Source organism: Mycteria americana, chromosome 9 (genome assembly GCF_035582795.1).
Source record: "Mycteria americana isolate JAX WOST 10 ecotype Jacksonville Zoo and Gardens chromosome 9, USCA_MyAme_1.0, whole genome shotgun sequence".
NCBI lineage: Eukaryota > Metazoa > Chordata > Aves > Ciconiiformes > Ciconiidae > Mycteria > Mycteria americana.
The window spans coordinates 44,406,664-44,429,463 of record NC_134373.1 but is presented as its reverse complement, the minus strand read 5'-3'; the positions used below and the strand labels follow the sequence as shown (position 1 = coordinate 44,429,463).

The 22,800-nt window shown below is 36.1% G+C and overlaps 1 protein-coding gene across 10 annotated transcripts in view; it reads right to left on the bottom strand.

The window, feature by feature from the left end:
• PKP4 (plakophilin 4) overlaps positions 1 to 22,800 on the bottom strand; it is a 113,200-nt gene that overhangs the window by 30,779 nt on the left and 59,621 nt on the right. For 3 of the 10 annotated variants that reach the window (XM_075512323.1, XM_075512325.1, XM_075512329.1), the window contains 7 exons: positions 22,377 to 22,502; positions 22,023 to 22,213; positions 20,645 to 21,203; positions 16,219 to 16,410; positions 14,420 to 14,640; positions 11,807 to 11,935; positions 7,426 to 7,639 (listed from right to left, as the gene is read on the bottom strand). In XM_075512323.1, coding sequence (XP_075368438.1) covers positions 7,426 to 7,639; positions 11,807 to 11,935; positions 14,420 to 14,640; positions 16,219 to 16,410; positions 20,645 to 21,203; positions 22,023 to 22,213; positions 22,377 to 22,502 — 1,632 coding nt within the window. Of the gene's footprint in view, positions 1 to 7,425; positions 7,640 to 11,806; positions 11,936 to 14,419; positions 14,641 to 16,218; positions 16,411 to 20,644; positions 21,204 to 22,022; positions 22,214 to 22,370; positions 22,503 to 22,800 lie in introns of all 10 variants that reach the window. The other 7 variants (XM_075512322.1, XM_075512324.1, XM_075512327.1 and 4 more) reach the window with 5 other exon arrangements.

The window sequence follows — 22,800 nt, the reverse complement described above, 5'->3', positions numbered from 1 at the left end:
TGATGAGGAAATATCTGCCAGTTAGGTCCAGAGATCAAACTCCGCATGCCAGCTATGATACTCCCTGTAACACCAGTGGACACTAAACAGCTTATCTAGCTGTATATAGAGAAGACAACTTGGGTGAACTTCTGTGAGGATGACATCTGCTTGAATGAACTCACACAATATACCAAAGAATTATGTAGAAACAAAAAAAGACCTCAAGACTTAGGCAGAAAGGATAAACTTTTGTCCTGGAAATGTGATCCGGACAAGGTGATATGAAGCAGAATAAAAAAGAAAAAAAAAATCCAGAACTGGAACGTCTAGTGAAAACAGGTACTTTGGAATCTATAAAGACAGAACTTAATGTTATTGCATTTAGTGATTATAACTGTTTTTAATCAAATCCTACTGCATGTAGATAGGTCATGGAAATACTGAAAAAATTAACAGAATTTAAATAATTTTCCATAGGGTACTTTCAACTGGGGAGAAATTATTTATGAAGAACTGTTTTTTCAACACACTAAATACTAACAGTCTGTTTCTATATGCTGCTTGCTGCGCATAATGCTCTGGGGTGGAACGGATGCAAGCAAAGTATGTGTAGGCAGATGGATCTGTGATTATGCACAAGACTACTATACTGGGCTCAAGAGAGTATTACTGGAACCCATGACCTGACAACAGCTGTGAAATGCCTCACTTGGTGCTGTAATGTATGGAAGATAGTGTGCTAATTTAGATCTGCAAGGGTCAAGATTTGGCCTATAATCAATTGTAGCAACAGAAGGAAAAAGAACAGCTCTGTGTTCTTATAGCATTTATCTACTCTAATCTGAGCTTAGAAAGGCTGTGTGTCCAAAGCTATTGTTCTTTGTAAATCTCAGCAATCGGTTAACTTCTATTCCAGTGTACATCAAAGCAACGCTAGCATTCGCTTTTCTACTGTGTTGACATAAAGAACTCCATGTATATGAAGTATATCTTACTGTTGAAACATGTTGGTGTCATACACCTCTCAAGAAAAATATATGAACGTTTTCTTTTGATACCTTTAGCATTCCTTCTGCTAGTCCTATTCTAAGAACAGTATCTTTAGGCAAATAATTGAAAAGAATAATTACTTTAGACAATTTGATATCTTCTCAATTGCAATTATAAATCCTGAAATAAAAGGTTATGTGATTACCTAGTACAAATTCATTAAATCTCTTAAAGGTTCAATAGATGCTTTTCAGTAATGAGTTTAAGCCATCTCGATGTGCAATTAATAATGCCACTCTGACAGCAGACATCAAGCAAGACTGAAATGGAGACCCAAAATATCCTCATGTAAAAAGCCCAAAAATATAGCAATCCAGATTTATCAGCTTGTAAGGAAACAAATTTCCTAATAAAGTTTAAGTTTCTATCTAAACTTTACAAATACATCAATGAAAGCACTAGAACTAGAATAAATATGGAAAAAACAGTGCCATGATTTTTAACACCACCAACCACCTCCAAAAAAAGTTCTCTATAAAATTGCTGGAAATTACTCAGGAGTAACATACTCAAACATTCAAACTGATGGCCTTCTATATAATTAAGATAAATTATATTTAAAACTCCACTCATAGATTAATAAATGCAGTAAGCTTCATCTCCTATACTGAGGTATGGAAAAAGACTAGCATTGTAATAGCGCAAGCGCAGTGCTCTTTCATTTACTTTACAAATGGCAGCATCAGCTGAAAACTAACAGCAAAGTATGTAATATACAGTAGAAACTAATAGCGAAGTAGATCATAGCTGATCTTACTGACACACAAGTATGAAACTAACATATATGAAATTTCACTGGCCTTTTTCTACCATTATGTGGTAAGGCATATGGAATGCAGAAAATAGTGCAATAGCAGTACATCACATGTAAATATTTTATTAATATCAAAGTTAATAGCTTGTTAACTAGAACTTCTCAGAATTACAACAGTTTTGTTGTTGCAAACTGTAAGCACCTCATGAAATACAAGAGGGTTTTTTTCTTGATTTTTAAAGGTCAATGCCTATCAGTAATGCTGCTTGAAGTCTTTGGGCCCTGGTGCAAGAAAACCAGTAGATTCCACTTTACAGCAACATACAAAAGCCATCAAACCTAACTGCATCAAATGCCAGCTACTTCACTTCCAAATCATCACCTTTCTTCATAATAAAGAATCTTCTATCCACTTCTGGACTGAACTTGGACAAGATTGGTTAGCTTCTGTAACAGCAAAAATTAAGCAGGCAAGATAGATAATTCTGTTTAGTTCTTTAGCCACTTTACTAACAGTTGCTGGAGTTACTAGAAGAGCTGTAATCTGTATGCAGAACTTTGGCTTCATCTTTCTCACTGCTCATCAAAAGTAAGCCGGGACCGAATGAGTTTGTTGATCCTTGCAGCTCCTCATGGATGACAGGCTAGCAATGTTCCTTAACTGAGAGAAGAAGTTGCATGGGAAATATCTCCTAACATCTCCTTGTCGCTAACATTTTCTCCTCAGAGAAAAATACCGAGAATTATGTATCGACTGTTCTGATGTACAAATTTTTTTATATTTATTCATAATCCTTCTGGACTTGGACCTATGGCAATATTTTCAGTGACAAATCTGACTTTTCCAATAGATAGCAATGAAGCATGAGGATAATTAAAAACCATCTTCTCTCTGATTCAGTAGCTTTTAGTGTTGTAAGGGCTTTCTTTTGTTGGTTTGCTTCTGCTGGTTACAGGTTCAGTGTTGAATTGGTTACATTACTGATGTAACATAAGCAACTGTAATAAGATTGTAAAATAATTGCTCTGTCCAGAAAATCCCTTAAGGGGTAACTCTTCAAAGCTTCATTTTGTTACCTAATTCAGAGAATACATGAAACGTATGTGGTAAGCCAGCAATTTCATTAGGACTACAGGACATCAATGCATAATGATGTCTGTGTCTCCAGTCAACAGCTTTAGCTGTTTAAAGTCAAGCTTAAGTCACGGGTTAAAAGAGGGAGAGACAGGGAGAGACAGGGAGAGACAGGGAGAGACAGGGAGAGACAGGGAGAGACAGGGAGAGACAGGGAGAGACAGGGAGAGACAGGGAGAGACAGGGAGAGACAGGGAGAGACAGGGAGAGACAGGGAGAGACAGGGAGAGACAGGGAGAGACAGGGAGAGACAGGGAGAGACAGGGAGAGACAGGGAGAGACAGGGAGAGACAGGGAGAGAGAAAAAATCTGCAGATAAATTTCTGAATGGGAAAGAGAAAAGTATGATTTGCTCATTCCTTGCTGAATGGCTTTGTACTCTGGGGTGTTGTGGGGGCTCAACTATTCATGGAACCCTGGCATTACCAGTGGCAAAGAACTTTGTTTCTCCTCTATATCCAGGCGCATTTTTTCATGCTTTATCTTGGTTTTGAATCTTGGCAGCATTTTAATCTAGATTTTTAAGATCCTAGATGAGTTTACTGCAATGAATTCCACTGCCGCTGCTCACATCAGGTAGTGTCAACCAAACCGGTAGCAGGTTTATTAAGAGTTCTTCAGCAGCTGCACTAGCTTGGAGGTCCGCTGCTGAACATGGATGATCATATGCTACCTCTGCAGGTTTTACACAGTTGATCACAAAGTACTTTGGATTGTATACAGAGTAGAATTAAGGTAAATACTATAGTAACATGAAAGTTGTGAAAGGAAACTATACCCATTTCACAGAGTGCTTAGTTTGCAAAATTGTGTGGGACTTGCAGCTATTTCTGTACCTTCTCAAAAGTTACCTCAGGTTGCCTGGAACTGCAGAACCCTGGGGCCCTTTTCCAAAAATACACAAACAACAATACACAGTGCCAACTGCTGCAAGAATGCAATCTCTCACCAAGATGACACTGTGTATACAAAAGATCGTGCTGCTGGACAGAGAACAGCATTTCTCAACTGAAGTGGCTGAGGTAGTACTAATTTGAAGAAATAAACTATGAAGAATTGCCAGGACCATCAACACCAACCTCTTTCCCCTTTAAGGACAGAGCTTTACCATACAGCTAAGCTACTGATTAACTGTTGCTGGAATTTGTGCTCCGTCTTCCTGCCTTCCAGCTATAAAATCGTACCACTCCCCCAAGTTCAGCACTTTCACTTGCTTGTCCTTTCAGGGAGGAACGCTGACAGAAAACCAACCATTCAAAAGAGTGGATCAGAGGTCTTTCTCTGGGGAGGGCGTGGTTTGTGGCTCAGCTCTGCTGCTGAAGATCTGATGAAAATCAAGAAAGTACTCTATTAAGGTAGGCATCTGACTTGCTTTCTCTGGAAAACTTGCAGTAGTGGAGTACCCAATGTTTCTTACATTTTAACATATTAAAGGGCTGTTTCTGAGGGACTCTTGAAAGTAGACTCAACTGTTAGAAACTGCACCTGGGTTCAAGAACATGCACATTTTGATTTCTACCTCATAGAAAGTTTTCTGCTGTATAAGCCTTCCAAGACATGAGATCCCGAAATTCACAGATTGATTCCAGGCTGTGCTCACTGCAACGTAAAAACGTAACCAGACAGCATAAACCAGCACACATCCTTCATGTCACTTGCTAGGGAATGGAGCTCTTGCACACAGTCAGCAAGGCCCCAACAATATTTCTGCTGCCTAGTGCTGCAGCTGTGCTGGAATATGAAAAACAGTAGCCTCCAGAAAACACTGGTGCTGAAATCTAATGAAATGTGTTGCAGTTACCAAAAAAAGAGTAGTTTCCCTTTTAAGGACTCTCTGACTGGAGAGCACAGGACAGCAAGGCTGCCATGGGTCAGCAGCCATGGAAACAGCATGCAGCTGGAGCAAGCTCAGTGGAAGTTATCCTCTTCCAATGCATTCCAAAGTCCAACTTTTAAAGACTTTTTTAAAAAAAGTATTACTTCATTTTCATATAATGATTGTGAAAAGTGATTTAGCACATTCTATTTTCTGAATAATCTATAGCCATTAAAAAGATGACTTGCTTCCCTCTTAAAACATTCTTGTGGTTTTGCAATTACGCTTTCTTTATTTTTTAATGTAACTTTCTATTTAGTTTCCACTTCTTTATCTCTCTGCATTTCAATCTTGTCATTTCAGTTACTGTTAATTAAATATAGACCCCAGTATTCCTACTGTTTTCTAACTCCTCTAAAATATGTTTCTGCAATTAAACCCTCCCCCAGTATGCTAGCTTTTCAAAGTTATCACAGTTAATCTTTAGGGCATGTTCCCAAATAATTTCTGAGGTTAAAAGATTGCTTTTGACTAAATAATTCTTCACAAATTTTATATAAATGAATTCATGTGAAAGATACCTATACAGATTGCAAGAAGTTTGTTATTCTAATTTCACTTATCTGGGATAATGAAGTTTTCATCTATCTAACTGCATATTAAAGTAAACTGGATGAATTTCACTTGCAATGACACCAGATATACCTGTTATCTTTCAAAGGCAATTGATACTGCTGATAATGAAAGTATAATTCATTTAGTAAGGAAGAAAGACCATCCTCAGGAAAAAGAAAAGCACTGTACTTCATTAAGAAATGTTACACTGGAGAATCCATTTTCTATGAAGAATTATGAATAAACTACAGCAGTAATTAACAGTGCTAATTTTAAACTAGAAATCAGACATAGAGTGTTTCTAGTGGTGTAGATTGATACTACTTTCTCTGTATTTACATTATCTTAATCTGGGAACATAGTACACTGGGTGTGGTTTGCTAGTTTTAGTTCTGACATAGGTGGAGTTTTTTAATTATTAAACAAATAATCATTGGATCTTTTCCACTTCTTTTCTTTATATTGCTATTTATAGAAAGCATTTAAAAATTCCTAAGCTCTGAAAGTCTGCTGTGGATTCTTCTCAAGCATTCAGCATTGATCTAACTCTAACAGAAGTCAATGCCACTGACTTAACCAGAAGACAATTAGGTCAAAACTTTCCATTTTGTTGTAGCTGGTTAAAAAAAAAATTTAAAATGTGTGTTAAAAAGAGTCACTTTTTCTAAAGTAGTCCTCTTTAATTATAATAAAAATTAAATACCATATTTATTGGAAAAATCTTTTTCCTTACAGATGATGTGCTGTATCTTTTTTGAAAGATAACAGAGTAGGGTTTGGGTTTTTTAGTAGTGAGTAAATACCTTCTATAATTAAGAATTAGACTTTGGCTTTGTCTGTGGAACCATCCCTAACATCCTAGAAGCACAAGTAATTTAGATGCATAAAACATGAATTTTGTAGAGCAGATAAGGCAGCTAATGTGTAATTCTAATTTTAAATATTCCATTTACATAACTTCTTAAAAAAAAACTGTATCCCTCTGGAGAAAACATGAAAGCTGCAGTTTATCTTAATGCGTGCTTATGTGGAAAATACTTAAGGAAAATAGCCTGCATATGAACTTAAACTTAAATGCTTTGGATACATTCTGTACAGAGTCCTTTCTCTACTTAACAGTTTTTCTAAACAAGGAAATAACTTGGAAAGGCTCCCACTATGACACCTCTGTTACTTCTAACCTGAGCACTGTTGTGCAGCTTTGCTTAGTAGGTAAGTAGATAAGCTTCGTAGCTTAACAAAATCAAATGAGGGAACTACTAAAACTTGAAAGAGGAACTGTTTAAAGAAAATGAAAATTCTGCTTTTTTCTATCCTCTCATATTTTTCAATCCCCTAAAACCTTCATAGACAAATCATTCCCATATTAAGAAAAAGAGATAGCAGATGTATGCACTACCCAACAAATCCACCTTGTTTTGATGGAAATGGAGTTCCTTCATGTGTTAGAACTGCAAATCATTTATTATTTCTGCACTTTCTGTCTGCACCAAGTGCCAAGTAGGTTCATGGGTTATAAGCTAAATCTGCTACCTCGTACTCAACAGACTAGGAGTGTGTACACAGTCATTTCCCATGACTCTACGAGCAGGCTGGGCACTGAGGTGCTTCTATAATTTGCATACTTGCAACTTTCTGTCTGTACTTTAAGACACATTTACATAGTTTGGGTCCATCTTATGAATTCCGCAAGATTTTATTTAAAACTGTTGTCAGCAGATGATTTTTAAAAGCCTGTAATACAACAAATGTTAGGAGTCAATAAAGAAATACCTATCCAAGACCTAGCTGTGTATGTAGGAGAATCATACCAGTGGAAATTTTACCCTAAGTGGAGCTTTAGTGCAACTACCTCAAGATTCTCTCCTCCCAATGAATCTGTACTTCTATGCTAATACTTTAACTGTCAGCAATCAAAATAAGTGAGTTTGCATTCACAAAAAAATACCAACGCACAAATAAAAATCCAGTCAAAGTACTCAATTCCAGTCACTTACCAGTTATTCCAGTCTTGTCCACTTCAGAAAAATAATCTGTATTATAGTTCTCTGCTTGTTTCTATTCAAAACGTACCTGTTACAAGCTCTTTTATTTCGGCATCAACAGATTTTCTCAACAGTCGTAAAAGGGCAGGTATCCCACCAACATTCTTCATTGCTATTTTGTTTTCATCAGTAGACTTTCCATAAACAAGGTTTCTCAGTGCGCCACAAGCATTCTTCTGAACTTCCAGGACTCTGTGATCCAAGAGATCAACCAGGTGCTTGATTCCTCCTAGCCTACAAACCTAGAAAATGGAATGTCGGGAACATCAGCACCCATTGATTTCACCCATTTCACTCTACAGATTTGAAAGGCTTTTATTTTTATTAAAAAAACCCTACATTCCATTCTATTTCAAGAAGAAATATTGTTGGTAAATCTTAATAACTTGATTGTTACACTGTACTGAAAATTCCCATGAACCACTCACATCCTTGTTGAAAAGGCTGATGGATATTTTTCAGTCATTTGCTGTGTTCAGAGAACCGTTACTGCTAAAGTTTTGTTTCCCAGTAATGCAGTTTTTAAAGTAATTTCCTATACCTCAGAATATCTTTTTAGGGAGTATTAGAAATAGGAAGTTGCAAAGATTTAAATGCCAACTTTTACACTTAGCTACACACACACAAACACACACACACACACACACACACACAGATCAGTTCAAATTAGCATATGCCCAGTCCTATTAGCATATCTGAAGTTCTTTTTAAAAGGAAGGTCTACTCTGCAGAAATTTCGTAAAACAAAAATAAATTTTTCTATTGTTTGCTTTAAGCAGGTTACTTGCATTTATTCTTCATTATATATTTTTTAAAAATGTTAACATTGTGTTTTGAGATCTCATTTCCATGTAGTACTTACAGAAATGATAAAAGATTAAAGTATTTTAGAATTCTGTAATATTTACTAAATAGAAAATATTTTAAAGAGTTAAATAAGTAGTATTACTTGCAAGGTTAACACTAATTTTAAATTAAAAATCACCACCAAAAGGCTACTAAAATATTTTCTATGAACTGTTTTTAAAAATATGAGCTATTTTGCAATATAAGATTGATCTATTATAACCTGGTATTATTTTAGCACAGCACAATAACTTTTGTACCATACTATCCATAGAATATGCCTAATGAAGTTGGCATAGGATCTCTTTAAAAACCCCACACCTACAGCAGCTGAACTGTTGCTGCCCTACGAAGGAGATCCCATGGTGAAAAGAAAGAGATACACCATCATTCCTCATTACTTTGCTTATACAGGATGTGATTCTGGGCCAAACAGTTAGAAGAGACGTAAAATGGAACAGTGCTAAGGATTCTCTAGGTCAGCATTAAAAGCACTTTTAGAGGCCCCTTTTCTATTCTAACCTGTATAATAATTAGTTTAGCAAGCCACAAGGCTATTTTGAAATACCTTAACGTGTATACAAGTTTTCATGGATTTTTGGCTTATAAAGTTCAGTGTCTTTTATTCGCCATAGCACAAGGAGAATAATTTTATTCTCAATGAAAACGTGAAGTGATTGGGCTAAATCTCAGTTAAGTTGATACTTTGAAAAACAGAACCATCTCTCTATTACATTCTTGAAAATTGCATTGGGTATCAAAACAGTTAATATCTTTATCTACACCTTAAACGACCTAAATTGAAGAGGCTTGGAAAAAAACAATTGAAATGCAAGGTCTGTCTGTGACCAACACTGTATGTGATTTTTAGCTGTCAAATCACCTCTTAAGTAGAATAAAAGAAATAAAATGAAAGACCGGTGACTTGGAAATTTTTTAGACCTCTGTTTAAAATGTATGTTTTTCAAAAGGAAACCTATACTTACACGCCTAGATATATCTACCATGTAAGTTAGAAATCCAGGAGATACAAAGTTTGGTGTTGATGAATTAGACAAGCCACTGCTATGCCAAAAGCCACCAGGAATCTGTATCTAAAGGCATTCAGTGGACTTTAAGCTTAAAGTTATTCACCTGGCAAGATTTCTGTAGCTAGGAAATGAATATTACTTTACAGATTATTTATTTGATACAGACTACATTGAAAGCATATACTGCAGGATGCTATTAAAAAAACCCAAAAACTAGAGAGTTGTTCTTTTTAAAGGCAAATAATTCTTATTTCTGTTAGTAAATAATGAAGCAACAAATAACTATTCATACTTTTCAGTTAAATATCCCTCTTGTATGTCAGTACAGCACATCAAAGACTACATCTACACTACTCATCCATAATACAAATACAACTCATGAATGACAAAATAGCTTTATCATTTTTTCAATCTGTACTCAAAACTCGATGAGATACAGTTTTTGCATATATAGTTCAAAATAAAACATTCTTAAGATTTGTATCTTGCTGAGTCATTAACTATTTTAAAACATAGCAGCGGTTGCTAGTTTGAACAAGCATTTCAATTTCTAAATTTAAAAAAAATCTGAATTCTTGTAAAATGATACATTCATGAACCAACATATCAGTATTGTATGTATTTACAGATAGATATTAATTACTTGGAAGCGTAATTTATTCATTCTGTGTAGTTTCATAGCTAACTTAAATGGTAAAGATCCCCCTTCCCCCCAATAAGCAGTTTCTTATGCTTACCTTCAGGTTTTAGCAATGCAAGCATTCTAGTTCATTTTGCTAGGCTTTGAATAGCCTTAATAGTCTAGCAAATTAATCTGGTCTTTACCACAGCAATAAAACAATAAATTTAAATAATGAATGAAAATACAAAAGTAATCCTAAAATAAGGCTTTACTGAATTTGGCACTAAAATAATTATGATCCTTTCCTATTCCAAATAGTTTCTTGTGCTGGTCTCTGCTTTGAAGGGAACATGAACTGCAACTTTCCTATTGCCACAGATACCATCATGTTTTCAAAACATGCTGATCCCTACCCACCATCCCAACTCAAGGAACAGCTTCTTCTTAAGAGACTAAAAGCCTCATCAGGAAACACTGACATAAGGCTCGCTTTCCCCAAAGCACAGGAAGGTTCTTTTCTCCTAGAAGCCAGACAATTGCATTCTTTCTGTCATAGCATTCTAAGAATTTCTAACAGCTGATTATTCCCATTCAAAAGAAATAACTGCCAGTATGTAAATCTTCTGTTTGAAAAGGAGAAATTTTCTGTTCCACAATTCCACACACTAAGTGGAAGGGAGGCTACATTTACAGTTGTCTCTCTAACTCCTGTAATTCATCTTATCTTCTAAATCAAAAAGACCTTTTTCTTTGGATAAGGTTTTATGAGCTTGATTATATGGTATAATATGTCTATAATCCTTTATACCTGAATTGATTTTAAAACATATCGAATATTTCTAATGCTAAGTAGGGTAAACAATTGAGCCACCACTTCATACATGACATACAAGTTAGTACCACATTCAAATTCTGCTTAAACTTTGGCACATTTCTTTTAGTTTTGTGTACTTCAGAAAAAATTAAAGCAGACATTCCATAATTTCTAAAACAGATTCTGTAATAATGAAAATGGAAACAGTGAAGAAACACAAGATCTCCTAGAAATGAACGTGTGCAGACAAGTAATATCCCAAGAATTCCTAAATAAGCTGTCATATCCATTACAAAATAGCAAGACTACCTTATAAATCTGTCCACATCTGATTATCACTGTGATCTTTACCAGAACATCAAAACCACCACCATCTTTCCATCTGCCTTCCAGCAACAGTGAATTATGTTGGGCTATCTTCTCATAAAAGTTGCACCAACATTTTATTAACATAAATAATATTTATACTGAAAATAACAGATAAAACATACATATATGATATGAACGAAAAAGCAAATTCCTTCAGATCAATAGCTCATAGCTGCTCTGCAAAAAGAGCAGCTCATCAAATGTGAACAGTTTCTAGAAATTTCAACAATAATCTGAATTTTCACTCAGATGTATCCTTCCCCCACATTGTATTCACATAAATACTATCCTCTCTATATTTCTGGGGTTGGATGTCTTTCCTTTGCTTGGCAGCTCATTTATTCCCTACGATGCCTTAAAATATCTTGATCAAAACCAGTGGAAAGCCTTCCGGAATTCTTGGTTTTTCTCAGTTTCCAGTCATCAACAGGTTACACAAAAACAGGCTCTGGTAAACGTACTTCACAGTTCTGCTAGATTACACAACTTGAATGTAAAATATTTTCATATAATTTCCATGCAGCCTCTTAGGACAGGAGAAATCTGTGTGTGTATGTGTGTAATTACACACACTTAGGTACTTCAATATTATCATACACCGGGTACAAACAGAAACACAAAAGGGTCCAAAATACTGTGTTATGATGAAAAAAACAGAAAGAGGCAAGAGGTCTAGTTTTTCTTTTATAGTTTCCCCAGGAACAGAAACGCACTCAGTATACAGTACCTCCATTTTTACTTTGTTATCTCCAAAGCACAGGTGCTGAAGGTAGGCAGCTGCATTTGCCTGAACCGATGGGAATTGGTGCTGAAGCATGTGAATGACTTCAGGCAGTTCTGGATCTCGCCAAGCAAACTCCCTTCATTAGATGAACACATTCAAGAGAAGGCATTAGTTATAAATGTATGATTATTTACTAAGTGGAATTACTCAAGCATTTGAAGTGTTTTTCAACAATTCTGTTTTTGTTCTGGAGTATCAGGGCTAGGAGGAAAAACAGGTATATTAGAATAACTATGAGTCACATCACCTTTTAGTCTTCCAATTGGAAAAGGATGCTTTATATCCTATGTTCTTCAGTTAGCTTGGTTGTTGATCACACATATACTAAAATTATACCAACTCAAACACTGCAACCTACATAAATCTCCCAAACTTAAATATATAATGCAACAGGTACCCACTTAACAATGCTGCTCAGGGGCATCTCTTCCACACAACATTTTTTTTTCAGTGCTCAACGTTCTTCCCAGTCTGAAGTCAATTATACTTCAACAAAAGCTGTGCAGCCTGAAATTTCATCATCCTGATCAGATGCAGGAAGTTTACATAATTTGAGTTATTCAGGGATTGTAAACTTAAAATCATCAAAATCAAATCTCTTTCATTAAACAAAATGATTTTGTGCAGACAAATCCTGGAAAAGTCAATACACATATCCATGGCCAATTCACAGACTTAGAGATATACTCATTAATATTTGCTGGGCTATCTTCCTTCTGTAAAGGAAGATGGGGGGGGGGGGGGGGGGGCAGGGGAAGTAGTATCTAAGTTTTCCCATGCTCAAAAATCCACGTAAATTAGAAAAAAAAAAAAAGGATGTTCCAAGAATAGTATTTGAGGAGCTATTCAAAGGCCAGTGCTAGCCTGGCCAGTCAGGTCTCCCCAGGATTCCTACAGTGACCAAAAAGGGAAAGTTCAGTTATGTGTCTACTTTGTGTTATGTGTCTACTTTCAGTTATGTGTCTGCTCAACAACCTATTTCTCCATACTAATGACAGGAAGACCTTAGGGAAAACCACCTTTCTAATAAAACTAGTAGCTTTCTGAATGCTCCATCACTCTCATTCTAGAGTGATGCTTTCAAATAGCCCAGTCTGAGGCTATTGTAACACACTAACCTAACCTCTGCAATAGCATGATATGCAAATCAGAAACTGAAACAGATTAAAATGTAAGGTAAAAACCATTCCACTGTGATATTACAGGGTAAGAAGGTGCATCAGCAATGAAAACTGAGTCAGAATTTCTTTAAAGTTCCTTGTTATGAACGTGAAGCATCCCTATTATAAGTAACTTTTCTTGTAAGCCATGCCAGAATAGACCAGCAGTAGCACGCAGCTAGCAAGCACTATTAGAGGTAAGCTTATCCTATTATCATCATTTAGACAAATGTACCATTCAGTTAAATGAAATTGATCCAGTCTCTCAATATCTATTAAAAAAAAAAAAGGAAATATATTAATTTCCACTAATAAAGAGAACAACAAAATCTATTAAAAACAGTGCTTTTATTTTTGAGACAGAAGGATAGGGTCAAACTAGAAAATAACTGAATCATGCTATGAGCCTTCTGTGACACAGGAAGCCCAAAAGGTTTCCGTGTAAGGCTCTAGTCTGACCATAGCTATTAGCTATCTTTTTTCAAAGTTTTTTTGGTGCCCTAATGTTTCCATATGAAAGACTCCTGAGGCATCACTGAAGCCCATATCCTCCAGTACCAGGTGCTCTGCTTTCAATTCTTTCTAAACCAGCAGAATGTGAGATGTGCTTTCATGACCAAGGAGTGTCTAGAAGCTGCCTCAATGAACCGGCAGCCTGAGGACAGACTGGAATTTCTAGCAATCACATACCCATACTGAAGATAAACAGTACCATAAATCCCTCCAACCTTTGCATGGACTGGGTTTTGATACTCCCACTTTAAAATACAAGGTTTTAATGAATAGCGTCGCTAATAAATTGTAATGATAATATTACACTTGCCACATGCCCACACTGCATACATGCATTTACAACATCAAACTAGTAACAATTTTAAAAATATGAATGAGTATTTGCTTTCAAAATGGTACATTTATATATAATTTTTAAACTTACGTTGTTTTGAAATTTAAGCAGGCTGCTCATGAAAAATTCATTCAAATAAATTAGGTATGTACGTTCTAATTTTCAAATCCTGATTCCCACTCCCATAAAGAGAAAAGTTACTACAGTATTACAGGTTGCTCTGTAGAGTTACTCAAAAATATTTGGAATAATCCAGTCAATTCTCATCAAATTTATAAGAATTTCCTGTAATAACTTCTACATGAAAATATACATGGAAGAAAAATGTAGTAACAACCAATGCCTGTAAGTTGCTCTTTCTTACTGTAACAAGTAGACTGCATTTATTGCTTTGGTTATAAAGGTATAGATCTTAACATCTGAATTAGTCATGATTGTTTAAACAATGTAAAACTGGAATGTGCACAACAAAGTGCCATATATATTCAAGGAATGTATTAAAAATCTTATTACGGCAAATACGTACAAATCTTGAAAGCACAAATGGACTTGCCTGGGGTCTTTCTGAATGCTGTCTATGGATGGAGATCGCGTGGTCCCATCATCGGCGGGCGTTGCATGCTGCAGCCTGTTATAACTGGACTCTGACAGTCGATACTGCATTGACCTGTAGGGTTCTGCATAGGTAGCTGTTGTGTTCAGAGCGTAATTATTTCTTTGGTATGTGAGTGTGCTACGCTGACTGGATGACCTTTGCAGATTTCCGACTCCTAGTATAAAATCAGTATTAAAAACAAACTAGGTAACAAACGTCTATTGAAGAGAAGAGGCAACACATGGTTAAAAGTGTAAGCAAAAAAAAAAAAAAAAAAAAAAAAAACCACAAACCAGTCTTAAAAACGTGTACTGTGGTCAATGTTGAAAGCTATCGCCAGATTTAGGGCGCAATTACTCAATGTCCCAGGGAAGATAGAGAGGTTAGTTACAGAGCTAAAGGTCTGGTGGAATCAGGCTTATGCCTCAGCTTGCTTCAACAAGTATTTAAAGTAAGAAATGCATCTTGTGCCATCAAGCAGAAATCAGGATGCAAATGTTTTCAAGGTTTATTATAAAAGTCAATTACTAACCGTAGCATAAATTTGCCAACTGTACTAAACAGAAAAAGGAAAAATAAGTAAACAAAAATTTATATAGTTTATATGGTATTTTCTTTTTCCCAACTACACATACATTTTCCCTGACAAAAAGCTAACAAGAGGATGATTTCAAAGATTAAGCTGATCGTTTCAAAACCAGGAACATGTGTCTTCCTGACTTAATGGAGCTGTTGTAGTAGCTTTTGTTCTTCCAAGGTAAGTGATATTAGCTAAACAAGTAAACAGAGAATTCCAATTTCTAGTTATATTTCCTCATTGGCACATCCTGACAAACTTAATGCATTTACATTGTAGAAGACAGGAGAATGGCAAAACCTGTTGCCTCCTTCAACATTCCATACTCTTAGTATTTCAGTTACAGTAAAAAACATTAAAAAGCAATTTTCAAATGCATGAAAACATGACATATGAATCAGACACTTCTCTATAAATATTTCTAGAGAGTTACTTAGTTAAATCACTCTAATATTTAGAGATTTTTTTGAAATTACACCACTATACAAATTATTAACCAACCTTAAAGAACAAGCTGCACTGCAACATGTATTACATTTCTCTTTACAGAAAATCAGTTCTAATGCTAATCTAATGCCTATGCACTTCATAATACGAGTAGCAATTCTATGAAATACTATCCAAATTTTTCAGTTTCAATATACAATCTTCAGATACAGTATTTTAACTTTTAATTATCCTTTGCTGAGAAGTTGGATAAAACCGGTATTTTTACTGTGAAAGATGCAGTAGGTAATTTAAGTGTGCAAGCTATCATTTTACTGTACCGATGAATAAAAAAAATACGAACAAACTCAATTTGTACGACAATGATGCACAGAGAATGCAAGAGGAAGCAATAAATTTTTTGTGTCATGAAACACACTTGTTTGGATGTACCCGAGTGTGTGATATCAAACAAAATATTCTGACCCTAAGCTGATGCTGATACATAGCCCCAAGTATTTCTTGCAAACACCACAAAAGCTTTTTAATTCCTGCTGGTTATTTTAGGTCCTTCAAACCTAGTTTCTATCTCCATTAATTTATAACATCTAGTTTTTCCTTTTAAACTAGCACTACTTATCTCATATATGTCTTCCTATATGCCATAGGTTCCAGAAAAACTCCAGTAGGTAAATTAAGCATGACTTTGGGACACAGTCAATGGAAGAGCTTTGGAAGCCCTTTACCCACCTGACCCTGTTCGATATAATGCTGACTGGGATCCCTGGTGGAGCTCAATTGTTCCATGATTTGGACTACGGTACACAGGACTGTAGTAAGTTCTGCCTTCATAGATAGGGGTGATGTGCAAGTCAGGAGATACAGCTGATCGTAATTCTTGTCCTAATTGACTGTGTTGACTAGCATATGAACTCCTCAGGCCTAAAACCAAGAAGAGGGAAATATGTACATGGCCCATATCAATTAAAAATAATAAAGCTGTCATGCTTGAACCTTTCTTCTTTTAGCCAAGAAGAGGTGTTAGTTATATCTAGTGTTACAAAGATTTATTCATTAAACTTCTTTCCATTATTAAATGATCCATACTGAAAGATTCATTGACAAAGCAGCATTTCTTTGATGAAAAGTTTTGTCCATACACTGATAACTTCAAGTTTTCCAACTCAATTTTTCTGGTAGCATTTATAGTTGAAAGTCTAAAACATACAGAGTAAAAGCTAAGTCAGCATGTGCAGTTCACAGATTCAGCAATGACAAGGTAAGTCATGAACCTGACAGAAATCCAGTTGTGAAACAGGGCACAGCCTAAAGGGGGTCATAATCCTGAAAATGAAACAATACATAGCAGTAAGAGCAAAAGTCTTCTTGGTAGTGGCAGCAGAGATTTAAGCATGTGGAGAAAAGCCTTTATAAAGGTTTAAATAGCCCATGATGTGTCTATATATATTGCTCTGCTGCAGCTGTAGGAGAATCTCTTTTTTTCACCTTGCCTTTCAGCTGTCCCTCTTGAGTTCCTTTTAGCTCATCTCTGTCTCATTTAACTTGAATTCCTCAGCAGTGGACCTCCTGCTACCACTTTTGCAGTGCTAGATCCAAGTACATTATTGGCAGAGGTAAGGAAAAGCTTTTCAATAACAGCATTTTGAATAGCACTGCACAAGTTCAGACTTGCTTCTCCTTGTGAAGGTTCCCCCTCTATCTGCTCCATGAAAACTTCATTCACGTTGCCTAGATCTTCTTTCCATGCATTCCAGTGTGTTACTGTATTTGTGTAACCAGCACTGATGTATCTTTCCCCTTACTATTTTGCTAACTGAATTAGCAACCGATATCCTACTAAATTCACTGTTGCCATCCCGATCAGGAGGTTAGTGGTACAGTCGTAATCCTGTATTTCTTCTTTGTCAGCCCTGGAACATTTTTTGACATACAGCACCACCCCTCCCATTGACTACCTAATGCATGCTTTGTATATACTTTGCTTCCTGGTGTTGGTGTTGTACTAACTAGCTACCCTCCACCAACTTTCTCATCTATATTTAGGGCTTTCATTTAAAGCATCCTAGTTCCCCTATTTTATAAGTTATACTTCCAGAGTCTACAGATAAGCAGTAATATACTAAACTGGGTAGTGGAAAAATAGTTAGAATTTACTTAATTCTGAGAGTTCTTCACCATTTCCTACTTGAGTTTTGTCAGCTTCTGTGCTGCTCTTAGAACTGAGGGTACAGAGCTTTTGCAACTAATAGGATGCATCACCCAAAGGGAAAGCTCTTCTGCACTCACCAGTTTCTCCCCTACTCTTAAAAAAATTCTTTTGGAAGCATTTCAGAATTGCTGTATTTCAATACTCCCCTCTCATCTCCCACACTTCTGTCATCTGTTTCACTGCCTTACACGCTCCTAACTGACAGTCTCCTGGGCCGAACCTTTAGCTAGCTAAGTGCTAAGCAAGTCTCAGATGCTCGTATTTAATAAAATACAAGCCAAACCCATATTTATTTTCAAACTCAGTTTACTTTTATATTATATAATCACTACATAACACTTTTGCCACCTACACCAACTTGGGTTTTGAATATTACACTACCAGGAAAATTCTCTTTAAAAATAAAAGCTTTTCAAAATTAATGTCTGTATTCCAGTCTCTTGAATTTTTACTTCCTTTGAAACAATTACACAATACTTCTCCTTTTGCCTCTGAGATTTACCTTGCCATGGGGTCCTCTTCCACTCTCTGACTTTTATTTACTCCATCTTGCAATGGCCTAATCTCCCCTTCATCCCTTTTGAACTCACTCCAGTTCCTTCTGCTCTTGGCATTCTTCATTTATTCTGTGATTTCACCAGTTTTCTTCTTTTAATTAAATTTTTCAGAGTAAAGATGACCAAATATACTTCCCATTGTACTACAGTAAGTAAGTGTGACAATCACATACATCCCACTTGGTCTCAGACCAGCATTTCTCATGCTTCCCTTCCTAGAACGCCAGCCTAATTTTTTCAATCTTACAACATAATTTATTGTCATCTTTCTTGCCTAAAATTATATGCAAGGTTTATCTACAACATTTAGTCACTACATCAAATCATAAATTGTTAACAGAGTTAGAAAAAAGTTAGCAAATAAGTATGTAACATATAGGTGGTATAGCCAAGGCAAACACATTTTAAAATGTTTAGTTATTCACAAATTCAAGTAGGGCATAAAACCAGCATAATTTTTGGTTTTAAAAGATATTTTTTAAACTATTTCATAAAATTAATACTGTTTTGTCCACTTTGGCTTTACCACTGTAGGCACTAAAGCTTTAGCATATTCTATTGCTTTGATAGCTGCTAAGTGAACTACGCAAAGGTAATGAAATGATGGAGATTACGGAACAACTTCAAAATACAATTAAGTAGTGATGTGTAACCAAATGTACCCTGCATTTGAATATTTTTCCCCCCAAAATCACAGACCTGCTCTACCACAGTGTCTGCAAGGAAACCTTTGGGCATCTCACCGGTCATCACTAAGAAAACACATCTATAGGTGGTGAAAACAGAGGGACTTCACCAAAGCAAAGCAGGCAACTGGACCCATGTCCAACGCAAAGCAGGCAATTGGACCTTTACCTCCTAGATGACGATGCTATCTCCTGGGAAGACACTCGTCTTACTAATATTACAGTTTTCCCAGAACATGCACCACATGGATACCCTTCTTAGAGACTGTAAGCACAGAAGGAAGAGAGGACCTGATCATATATCCATCCTCTCCTTCAGCTTACATAGCAGGGAAGAATTCTGGATAATACTGAAGGCTGCTACAGTACTGACCTTCCCCCGCATCCAGAGTTCCTCTCAGAAAACTGATCATATACAAATTTGAGTTGAAGATTTCAGGCGTTATATTGAACTGTTCCTTCTAAAGAAACATGAAAACTAATTTATACTAGAAAATGTAAGAGTTTTTTTAGAATACTAAGGAATTCTTACTCATAGTTTGTAACATAGAGCACAGGAAAGTTATACCATTTCAAGTTTCCTGGAAAGATTACAGTGGAGCTGGCTATAAAATAACATGCTCTCTAAGCTTGACTACCACAGTGGCTAATTACTTCCTTAATACTAAAAGCATTAAATTTAAAGCATCTGTTTCTGAATTACTGATTCACTATGCTAATAACTCATTTTTTCTAAAGATGTATCAGTTCACCTTTTAGGCAAGGTGATATTCTGAAGCAGTGGTATTTGTAAAGTACCTTAATAATATTTTAAGAGTACAAAATTGCTGTTACATCACAAATTATGCAGCCCACTGGACTGCATTCATTTAAACTACTGAATAGCCTTTCATGCCAAACTGACCCTCCTTTATCAAACTGGTGTCTTGCAAACAGATGTGAGGGAGAAGACACCTTACACCTTTTGCTGAGGAATGAGAATATTTTGGAATTTCCTGCAGTATAATAGTTTAAAAGAAAAAAATAGACATTGCAGTCTGTTCCAAAGAGCATACGGTCTAACTGCAAAATCACCTTGTCTGTGCTCACGTAGACGAACGTCAGAACAAAACCAGTAACACACACAGAACTTAAAATGTAAAGTAACTGCATCTTAGTAAGAACTGCCTCTCAGATTAATAGATTCTGCCTTTTAGGGGTTTATTTTAAGCTTATATTACAATGATTACCCTATATTTAAGTTGAAGTACTTCCAGACAGCCTAGAAATATTCGGGGAAAAGACGACTAAAATTCAGTGGTACTAAGTTACATATTTTAAGAAAGAACTAGACATAAAAATAGTTCCAGCCTAGTATCTTTTACTTTGTGTATAACCTGCACGTACATTTAAATGTACTTTATCTTTGAAAATACTGAAATGCCTCTGTTTGGAAGACTCAGAATTTCACTTAGCTACTTAAAACATACTATTTAATTTAATGCATGGCTAGCAACCTAGTAATTAAAGAGAAAGACAGTATTCACAGGGAACTTATGGTATGATTGATACATAGTGTTTGACATCAGTATTTATAGCTGATACATCCACCACAATTATGTCCTAGTGATATAACGTTTCATCCATAAATGACCATTGCATTACAGGTTTTCTACAGTAGGTTTGTACCAAGTTTTAAGCTGTGTGTTTACCTTTTTACTAACCTGTAAGGCTATCTGGACGTGGAGGGACCATTCTCTCATATATATCATACTGCTGTCCATATTGTTCAATATCATGAATTGTTCTTTGCAGTGTTGTTCCCAAATGCTGTGGAACTGCAGTCATGCCAGAACGCTTCGGGGAAGAAGATCCCAGCTGAGTTTGGGATGGAGAAGCTACTCTGGTTTGTACATCAGTAAGGGCAAGAGGAGAGCCAACTCTGACCGATGTTTGGTATTGGGAAGTCCCACCATTGGGATTTGCTGTCTGTCTGGATGTAACCGAGCCGATCCGCCGCACAGCCGTTGGGGAGGCAGGTCTCTGTGCAGCATATGGGGATGCCGCCCGCTGTACTGGCAGAGTAGTGGATGAATACGCATGGGAAGTAAGGGATCTTTGCTCAGTAACTGATGGAGAACCATACCCACTACCCAGAGATGTTCGCAGCGACCCCCTTGAAGGGGAAACACCTGTGCCGACCATGTAAGAGGGAGACTGTGCTCTGGATGGGACTGAACTGACACGTCTCATGACTCGGTTGGTAGCAATATTTACTGAAGGCTGTTTAAAAACAAAAGCATTTATTAGTTTTATCATTTAGGCCATGTAGTGGATACTTTTCTCCCATAAGCCAGAGAAGTCAACAAGAAATGCACACAATTCAACAATATATAAAAGCAGCTGAAGAGTACCTTTTACCCTAAACGTAATTCCTTCAAGCTTTCCTACAAAATAACTTTTTTTCTAACCAGTATTTCTTAATATATAAAATGGCAATTTAACATTAAAAAAACATCCATTCCTCATTCTTATTTGGCTTTCTATGTTAATATACACCTATGGTTTCTTTCTTCACTACCACTTTGGAAATTCAGTAACAGTAAAGAGTTCTAGTATAAGCTAATAAAGTTTTGTCAGTTACTGTCTTACTACGATGCTGATTAATGAAAAAGGAGGGGGAAAAAGGCCAGAAACAGTAGAAGGTACAGGAACACAAATACCATCTTCCTTTAAGCACTATGCTTACATACAGGCTAAATTCTAGGAGGTTTTCCCCAATATCACAACTGAATTTTAAGTGAGTGATACTTTCTTGATATTATATTAGCAGCGTACTCTGCATTCAGGAGTCCTCAGAAGTTTTACTTAATTTCAGCTGCAGTGAATGAACCAGATCACATGCATGCTGATTTCAGCAAAGTCTATATCTGCTGCAAGCCATTTCTGCTTTTTAACCAGTGAAAGTGTTAAGTAAGAGTGTAATTTAATAACATTAATTCCAGCCTATACAAAGGTAGGTCCAACTGTACAATTATTGTCTTTAAAACTGTGTTACAGACAGTGCACAGACAGAGATAAAGTGTACTATTTTGAGCATACCTGGACTGATGTCTGCCCTTCAGCTCGCGAGCTTCTCACCAAATGGTTATTAGCAGTTCCAATAAGGGAATGCTGCTGTCTGTTTTCTGATTTGCTCAAGTTTTGGCTGTTATGGAAACTGCTTACTTCCTGGTAACCACTGTCAGAATAAGAATTCATTTGTGTTGAACTTCTTGAGTTACCTACAGACGCTGTAGATATGAAGCCAGCATAAGAAGAAAAGCATCAAACAACTTACAAAAATAAAATATTATATAACTTTGTTATTTGCTGCATTCATAATTGTATTGCATTTTTATACAGTCAATACAGAAATATATTCTAATATTTAAAATGCACACAACAGACCCTCACTTTCATGGAGAGATGTCTGTTCTGGTGAGTAGAGGTTCCCTTGTTCTGGTTCTGTCCCAATGTCATAGGCATTGGTATGAACACTCTCTGACACCTGGGGTTTGTTTACACTGGTGGTTGGAGGATCTGAAAGAATAAATTAGATAAATCCAATGTTTCATATGCAAGTTTCCTGCAAACTCAATCATAATAATTTTTTCACACATACTAACGAAGAACTTACTTCCAACATAAACAGAGCCTACTGGTAGACAGATATCATCCACCAAACTAAATGAAAAGAACATTAATACTAATGTCTGAGAATCTTGTTTCCTGTAGTTTTGATGTAGTTCTACAATTCTTGTTTTTCAAATGTATGTTCCAGCCTATTTTAATGAAAAATGTAACTGACTACCTAGTAAGCATACTTTGCAGAGTAAAA